Genomic DNA, 8,990 nt, shown 5'->3' on the forward strand with positions numbered 1-8,990 from the left:
ATCCCTAGGAGGCTGCTTGCCCCAGGTCCTGTCACGCCTGAATCCCCCAGATACTTTGTGAGCTGACTGCTTGTTTGATGGAGCTAGTGATTGCAGGCAGCCTGGGGCAGCCCCGCCCCCAGACCCAAGGGGGCAACCAGGGAGTCAAGTCCAGATTGCTGAGCGTCCAGGCTGCACTGGGAAGGGCCAAAAGAGCAGACACGCCTGGCTGGAGCAGCTTAAAACCTGGGTGAGGGGCGCCTGGGTGGCTCAGTTGGTTAAGCGTCCGACTTTTGATCTTGGGTTAGGTCATGATCTCACGGTTTTTGGGTTTGAGCCCCAAGTCCAGCTCTGCATTAATGGCATGGAGCTTGTTGGGATTCTGTCTCTCCCTCTCTCTGCCTCTCCTGCACTCTTCTCTCTCTCTCTCAAAATAAATAGCTGAACTTTAGAAAAAAATTGAAAAAATAAAAAACAAAAATAAAGGGCGTCTGGATGGCTCAGTCGTTAAGTATCTGACTTCAGCTCAGGTCATGATCTCAAAGTTCATGAATTTGAGTCCCACATGGGGTGAGCTTGAGCCCTGCTTTGGGTAAAACACGAGTCCTGGTGACCCTGCTTCTCTCTCTTTCCTTCTCTCTCTCTCTCTTTTGCCGCTTGCTCACTTGTGCCCATCTCTCAAAAACATAAAAAAATAAAAAGAAATCTGGATGGAAGTCCATGGGCTTTGGTCTTGCTGTCTGTGGAATGAGCATAGTATACTCTGCCCTCAGCCCTTCTAGCTTGGACCTGGCGTCAGGCAAGAGTTGGTCAGGGCAGATGGGGGGCATCCAGGTTCCCTTTCTTCGAACAGACATCCTCTCCACCTCTCCACAAAATGTTTATTCTCTACTGGACACTTGCCATGCCGTGTACCAACTCAATCTCTTCTCCTACAAACCCTGCAAGGTGAGGATTAGTATATCTCCATCATACAGATGAAGACACACAATTAAAAATCTTGCCCAAAGCCACCCACACCAACTAAGAAGCTGAACTGGTGGGAGATGGACTAGATGGGTGATGGGTATTAATGAGAGCACTTGTTGAGATGAGCACTGGGTACATATGGAAGTGATGAATCACTGAATTCAACTCCTAAAACCAGTATTGCACTGTATGTTAACTAAAATTTAAATAAAAAAGAAGCCAAACTGGATTCAAGCTCAGGTTTGCCTAGGATAAAGCCTGAGCTATGAACCATAGCTCATCACCTGCATCGGGGAGCCTCTCCTTGTGAATAGCCTAACCCCAAACCAGCCCAAGACTCAGGCTCCAGGCCAGGAGGTCCCTGGGTTTTCCACTGCTCTTTTCTGCCACCACCTAAGTCGGCTTTCTCACAAAGCCTCCCTGATCCTGACTCCTCTTTTTGCTCTAATTAAGCAGGTACCTGACACCCCACCACTATCTGACCCTTCTTTTCTAGTGTGGAAGGATTTTAAAGTTAATTTAGGCAGAAATCAAAGGATGAAACCAGAAAGTGAATGGCTGATTGGGAACTTGACAATGGAGGGATCAGGCTGCCACTTTCTGGACCCACTGACTGGTCAGCATCACTAAGCAACTGAATATTGTCTCTGGATAGGACACAAAAGGAAGGCACATAGCATGGTCTACAAAGGATCCTCTGCCCGCCCCCCATTGAACCTAAATAAAATCACACCCATGAGTGCTAACTTCCTGAATATTCTAAAAAATATAGGGAATGGAGGAAAAGTTAAATGACACCACAAAGAAGCAAACAGATAAATCCAGAACATGGACTTCCCACAGAACCATATTTACAAGTCAGTGACATGAACAAATCAGAGGGAGAAAGAGGTACAGCTCCTGCTTAAGAGAGCACTTACCTAGTGTAATGTGTGACCTTGTTTAGATCTTGACTCAAACAAATTAATGCAAAAAGACTTTTTGAAATAATTATGGGTACTTACTAATTCCATGGAATTGTTCATTTCGTTGGATATGGTACTGTGATTAAGAAAATATTCATATATTTTATAGAAGAATATTGAAGAATATAGGAGTGAAATGACATAATGCCAGGAATTTGTTTTAATATACTTAATAAAGGGGCACCTGGGTGGCTCAGGCATCCGGATGTAGGCATCTGACTCTTGATGTCGGCTCAGGTCGTAATCTCACGGTTGTGGGATGGAGCCCCGAGTCGGGGCTCTGTGCTGAGCATGGAGTCTGCTTGGGATTCTCTCTCTCCCTCTCTCTCTCTTTCTCTCTGCCCCTTCCCTGCTGTCTCTCTTAAAACAAATAAGCTTCAAAATACTTCATAAAAAAAAAAAAAGACCTGATGAAGCTAAAGTGGACAGAGTTGGGAGAAGTCTTGATGAGGTTGGATTGAAGCAGGGGAAGGTAGACATGTTTGTTAGATGAAGGAGAGAGAGAGAGAGAGAGGACAAGAGAAAGATGTTGGTTCATTTGTTCTGGAGCAGTGGGGTGCCATGTGGACAGGCTTGGGGAGATGGCAGCTTTTGTGCGGTGGGAGAGGGCACTGGGGATGCGCGGGGCTGACTTCTCCATTGGAAACGGAAGGTGCTGTGCCTGCCAAGATGTTCTATTTAAGGGCCTACAAAAAGATGCTTTGTTTTAAAATTTTAAAATGAACTTGTCGGTTGAAGAAAATGTTTTAATATACAACATTGATATATCTGTCTTTAGACAAACATGGTTACATAATATAATTTTTAAAAACATTTTTATGAAGGAATGGGCCCACAAAGGCAAACATGGCAAGGGTCACGAATAGCAGAATATGGCTATAGGGTGGGGAGGAGACTGCCCAGAGTTGTAGCCTGAGGGAAGTGGGAAGCCTCGAAGTCTGCACCATGAGAAACAGTTGCTGTCCCCGGGGACCTCCTCTTCCTGGGGGTCATCCTCCTCTCTCTGTGCTCCATCCTTGGATCTCCCAAACAGAGATGCATTAGGGCATCCTCACGCTGGGCTAGGTGCCAGGACACCTGGGTTTGAATCATCCTGGACCTTAGGCTGTGCCCAGAGCAGAAGAGACTGTCTCTGTGCAGCCCACTCTGGCCCAGCCTGCACCACAAGGACCAGTGTAGGCAAGGAAAGACCCTCCAGTGACACTGGGAGAGGCCTGGGAACTGGGAAGGTCCCACCCAGCCTGGGGTCTCTGTGTTCCACTGAGCCTTCCTGGCTGAGGCTCAAGGCCTGTGGGTGCCTGTGTCTCAGTCCCTGTCCACACAGACCTCTCTATAGGCTCTTTGTACAGTCACTGTGTTCCTGGAAAGCTGTAAATTAAATCCCACCTTCACACCGGCTAGCACAGTCATTTTAAGGCTGCTTTCCTGCTGAAAGGGAGCATCCTGTGAGCATTTCCCCTGTGTGCGGGGGAGGCCTCAGAATTTAGGCAAAGATGAGGGAAGTGGGAGGTACTCGGGCAGCAGCTGGCTTTACTCTTTTAGAGGCAGGCAGGCAGTCTGCCCCACTAGGGAGCCCCAGTGTGAGTTGGGAGGAGGGAAGAAGCATCACACTGGGGCTGCCTGGCCTCTGGGTCTGCCTCCTTTCTCAGGCAGAGCAGGAGAATGGAGAGAGAGCAGCCTGCTCTGGGGGAGCTGAGATGGGCTTCCTGCCCACTCAAGCCCCCTGTTCCAGGCTCACAGCCCCTGACCAGATCAGATAGGGCACGTTCCTGCAGTGAGCTGCCTGCTGACTGGGACCAGGCTGACGCAGGCAGGAAAATATTAACCCAGTGGAATGGGCACATGTTCATGTGTGCATGACTGTGTGTGTGTGTGTGTGTGTGTGTGTGTGTGTGTGTGTACCCACACACCCACAGAGAGGTTTTCACATGCAAGACCACACACAGGTAGGTGCACACACACACCGGCCCACTCACACATATACATGTTCACGTATAGACACACACAGAGACACAAATGCTGCTTCTTCTTCTTCTTCTTCTTCTTCTTCTTCTTCTTCTTCTTCTTTTAGAGAGAGAGAGCTGGGGAGAGGAGCAGAGGGAGAGAGAGAGCCTTAAGCAGGCTCCAAGCTCAGCACAGAGCCTGACGGGTTGCTTAATCCCATGACCCTGGGATCATGACCTGAGCTGAAATCAAGTCAGATGCTCAACTGACTGAGCCACCCAGGCACACTCAAATACTTCTCACACATTCCAATTCTTCCCTATTATGAACAGCATGGGGTATACACCTCTGTCAGTATCATCTTCCAACTTCTGTCAGTGAGATTGCCTCCTCTAAGAAGTCTTCCCTGATAACTTTAGCTCATACTGGAAAGTGGCAGGTCTGAGCTCGATGCCTGGTTTCTTTTTTTTCAAATTTTTTGATGTTTATTTATTTTTGAGAGAGACAGAGTGTGAGCAGGAGAGGGGAAGAGAGAGAGGGAGACACAGAACCTGAAGCAGGCTCTAGGCTCTGAGCTGTCAGCACAGAGCCCAATGTGGGGCTCAAGCTCATGAATTGCCAGATCATGACCTGAGCTGAAGTCAGACACTTAACCAACTGAGCCACCCAGGCACCCCCATGCCTGGTTTCTAATGCCAAATTAGGCGTATGACATTGGCTTTAGAGTGGAACAGGCTTATTTTTTGAATTCTGGTTCCTCGAATCACAGGATGTTTTCCCTTGGACAGGTGGCTGTGCCTCCTGACCCTGTTTGCCTTAGTCTCTGTCCAGTCTGTCCTGAAGGCCCACATATGACTCTGAGGATAAGAGGCTGAGCTGTGGAAAGGGGAGTTTGGTCACTGGAGAGGGTCAAGACTATATACCATCTTGTGGTATGGTATGTAATTATATACCATCTGCCTGTGCCCCTACCCCTCCGCAACCAAGCCACTTAGTCCCCAGTTCTCCTGGGTGAGGGGCCGTGGCCTCCTGGGGCAAGGGATAGAGCCCTGATCTGGATGTTCCAGGTCTGGGAGATCTTGAGCAAGTTGTTATCTTTCTCTGAATCTCAGTTTCCCTATCTGAAAAGCGGGTTTGAAAGGTGACAATTACCTGGGCGAGGTTTAAGAGTCCTTTCTTTTTTTGAGGAGAAGGAGAATCTTTATGACTGCAGTGATTTCAGAGAGACCAGGGGCCTTTGAAGGACTGGTACCCATCCCTGCCCCTTCAGCCAGAGCAGCTCCTTTCTTACTGATTGATACATGGGCTCCTGAGTTATACACAGGATTTGGTGGCTCAGAAGAGTTTGAAAACCCCAAATGTAAAACAATTTGACTGAAAGTAGTTTATGGGATAAGTAAGTTAATCAAATGGCATGTTGCCTGAAACAAATAATTAGCTGAAATGATTAGTTTTCTACACATCAACACTTTTGGTGGCATTTGGGGGGAAGTTCAGAGAAGTTTTAGCATCTTTTGGCAGTTTTATTTCTTTGTTCTGATTAAAAATTGTTTTCTATTTGCATTTTCATTCCTAATTGGATTTTGAACTATTGTATGTACCTCATGCTGTTCATAATAGGGGAGTATTGGATATATTTAAAATTGGTTGGGGCGCCTGGGTGGCGCAGTCGGTTAAGCGTCCGACTTCAGCCAGGTCACGATCTCGCGGTCCGTGAGTTCGAGCCCCGCGTCAGTCTCTGGGCTGATGGCTCAGAGCCTGGAGCCTGTTTCCGATTCTGTGTCTCCCTCTCTCTCTGCCCCTCCCCCGTTCATGCTCTGTCTCTCTCTGTCCCAAAAATAAATAAACGTTGGAAAAAAAAATTTAAAATTGGATACAATTTGGGGCGCCTGGGTGGCTCAGTCGGTTAAGCGTCTGACTTCGGCTCAGGTCATGATCTCGCGGTCCGTGAGTTCGAGCCCTGCGTCGGGCTCTGTGCTGACCGCTCAGAGCCTGGAGCCTGTTTCAGATTCTGTGTCTCCCTCTCTCTCTGACCCTCCCCCGTTCATGCTCTGTCTCTCTCTGTCTCAAAAATAAATAAATGTTAAAAAAATTAAAAAAAAAATAAAATTGGAGACAATTCTGTGCCATATAGTCACATACAAGATGTGAATGTAGACCTACTGGCATGGAAAGATATTCTCAATAATGTTTGAGTGAAAAAGTACTTTACAAGATAAGCTTCCTACTACTTATTATTGACAAAGTAGGAAAGGGATGTGATATGTGTATACATAAAAAAAAAGAGAAGAAAATCTACCAAAATGTTAATAATAGTTGTCATGGAGGGAAAACGGGTCTTTTAAGGTTCCTTTGGCTTGTTTGTATTTTAGGCCAAAAAAGAATAAAAGAAAATGATCTGAGATTCATTTTATTTGTATTCTATTTAAAAAATTTCCACACCAATGATAGACAATTCTATCTGTTCAACTTGCTTGACTTTGCATTCATAAATATTTAAATTTTCAGTTAGGTTGAACATTAATGTCCCCAATCACCAATTTACATTGTAAGATTTTTAGTGTAGTGAGTAAAGGTAGGAAAGTGAGGGGTGTTTGGGTGACTTGAGTGTCTGATTTCTTTTTTTAAAATGTTTTTTACTTATTTTGAGAAAGAGAGAGAGAAAGCACTGAAAGGGGTGGCACAGAGAGAGAGAGAGAGAGAGAGAGAGAGAGAGAAAACACTGGAAGGGGAGGGACAGAGAGAGAAAGAGAGAGAGAGAATCCCAAGCAGGTTCTGCACTGTCAGTGCAGAGTCCAACACAGGGCTTATCTTACAAACTGTGAGATCATGGCCTGAGCCAAAACCAAGAGCTGGACGCTTAACTGACTGAGCAACCCAAGTGCCCCAAGTGTTTGACTCTTGATATCAGCCCAGGTCATGACATTTCAGTCCTGAGAACCAGCCCCGGGTCAGGGGTTTGAAGTTCAGCATGGAGCCTGCTTGGGATTCTCTTTCTCTCTCTGCCCCTCCCCTACTCATGATCTCGGTAGAGCATGCAACTCTTGATCTTAGGGTTGTAAGTTCAAACCCCATGTTGGGTGTAGAGATTACTCAAAAAGAAAATCTTTAAAAAAATAAAATAGGTTGATGAGCACTGGGTTATTCCCAAAGTTTCACTACCAAAAAGAATGTATTGCAGATGAAATTAAAGTAAGAAAGTTAATTTCTGCAAGAGGGACTAAATGCTGAGAGATACATCAAAATTTGCAAAACTTGCCCTGTAGCACACTAATATTACCAATTTGTTTTTTTTATTACTAAAATTTTTTAAATGTTTTATTTTATTTTTTGAGAGACAGATAGAGATAGGGTGTGAGCAGGGGAGGGGTAGAGACAGAGGGAGACACAGAATTCAAAGCAGGCTCCAGGCTCTGAGCTGTCAGCACAGAGCCTGATGCAGGGCTTGAACCCATGAACTGTGGGATCATGACCTGAGCCGAAGTCAGATGCTCAACTGACTGAGCCACCCAGGCACCCCTCATTCTTTTTTTTTTTTAAAGAGTGTTTTAAAAAATTTTTTTAATGTTTATTTTTGAGACAGAGAGAGACAGAGAGAGAGAGCGAGAGAGCATGAGTGGGGGAGGGGCAAAGAGAGGGAGACACAGAATCTGAAGCAGGCTACAGGCTCTGAGCTGTCAGTGCAGAGCCCAACATGGGGCTTGAACCCATGAACCAGGAGATCATGACCTGAACTGAAGTCAGATGCTTATTCTACTGAGCCACCCAGGCACCCTTCTTTTTTTTTTTTTTTAATATTTATTTTTGAGAGAGAGCAAGAGAGTGCTTGTGCAAGTGGGGCGGGGGTAGAGAGAGAGGGGGACAGAGGATCTGAAGTGGGCTCTGTGCTGACAGCAGGCAGCCCGATGTGGGGCTTGAACCCATGAACTATGAGATCATGACTTGAGCCAAAGACGGACACTTAACCCGCTAAGCCACACAGGTGCTCCTACCAATTCTTTTTCAACCAATTTATCATTTCTACCAAATAAGATTTTGATTTACTGGGCTGCTGTGCCTTCATAAACCTTTTCCTGGGCCTTGTCTGGATGCCAAAAGTAGTTGGATCAGAGGACCTCATATCCTCCAACTCCATTTCACAGATTAGGAAGCAGAGGCCCTGGGGCAGGACTGAGCCACTTCTCCAGCCTTCTGCAAGCCATTCACAGAATGTGTTAGGTTTTCTCACAAGCCCACTGGGCTTCAAATAATCACCACCTTCCCACACTCCCTCGCTCAACTTGGAGGACTCAGCTTCCCTGTCATCTCTTCTAGATGATTCTTGCCCTGCTCCAAGTTGGCTTAGTTACTGCCTATATACCATCTACCTTATCACAGTGTATACTAAGTTATCTGCTGCTTATCTCTTCCAAGAGACAGGGCTGTCTTCTCTACATCTGGGTCTCCAGTGCCTGGCCCAGTAAATGAGCCCAGGGCTCAATCCCTGACTCTGATATGGATCCCAATTCTATTCCTCACCAACTTGATTCCAGCCCAATCCAACTGTGCCCAAGCTCTGACCTATTCCCAGACCCCAGCTTCACTTTTGACCCTTACCTCATCCTGATCTTGACAGTACACACAGGAAAGGAATAAAGGCAGTTGTCTCCAATGTCCAGGGGTACATCTCATCTCTCTCTTTCTGAAGGAAGGACTCATTACACTGAGCCCACTTGAGTCTGCAGGGTGGAGTGCAGGGCAGAGCCTCAGCCTTGGGGGGCAGCAGTGGAAGAGTTTGCTCCTTATGGACAGCTTCTGACCAGGAAGCCTTCTCCCTGCAGAGAGACCTGTGGGCAGTTTTGGGTAGGGACCTGGAAAATGCGGGTCCAGACTGGCTTGGTCTATTGGCACCCTCTAGAGGACAGTTCTTTTTTTTTTTTTTTACCGTTTATTTATTTTTGAGACAGAGAGAGACAGACCATGAACGGGGGAGGGTCAGAGAGAGAGCGAGACAGAATCTGAAGCAGGCTCCAGGCTTCTAGCTGTCAGCACAGAGCCTGACGCGGGGCTCGGACCCACGGACCATGAGATCATGACCTGAGCCGAAGTCGGATGCTTAACCGACTGAGCCATCCAGGCACCCCTAGAGGACAG

At 46.7% G+C, this 8,990-nt stretch overlaps 1 protein-coding gene across 1 annotated transcript in view; it reads right to left on the reverse strand.

The window, feature by feature from the left end:
- LOC113593661 (uncharacterized) overlaps nucleotides 1–8,808 on the reverse strand; it is a 30,585-nt gene extending 21,777 nt beyond the window's left edge. Inside the window, exon 1 of the mRNA XM_027039294.2 lies at nucleotides 8,454–8,808. Coding sequence (XP_026895095.1) covers nucleotides 8,454–8,555 — 102 coding nt within the window. The 5' untranslated portion in view covers nucleotides 8,556–8,808. The remainder of the gene's footprint in view (nucleotides 1–8,453) is intronic.
- Between the last annotated feature and the right edge of the window lie 182 nt (nucleotides 8,809–8,990).

The sequence above is a fragment of the Acinonyx jubatus genome, chromosome D4 (assembly GCF_027475565.1).
Source record: "Acinonyx jubatus isolate Ajub_Pintada_27869175 chromosome D4, VMU_Ajub_asm_v1.0, whole genome shotgun sequence".
NCBI lineage: Eukaryota > Metazoa > Chordata > Mammalia > Carnivora > Felidae > Acinonyx > Acinonyx jubatus.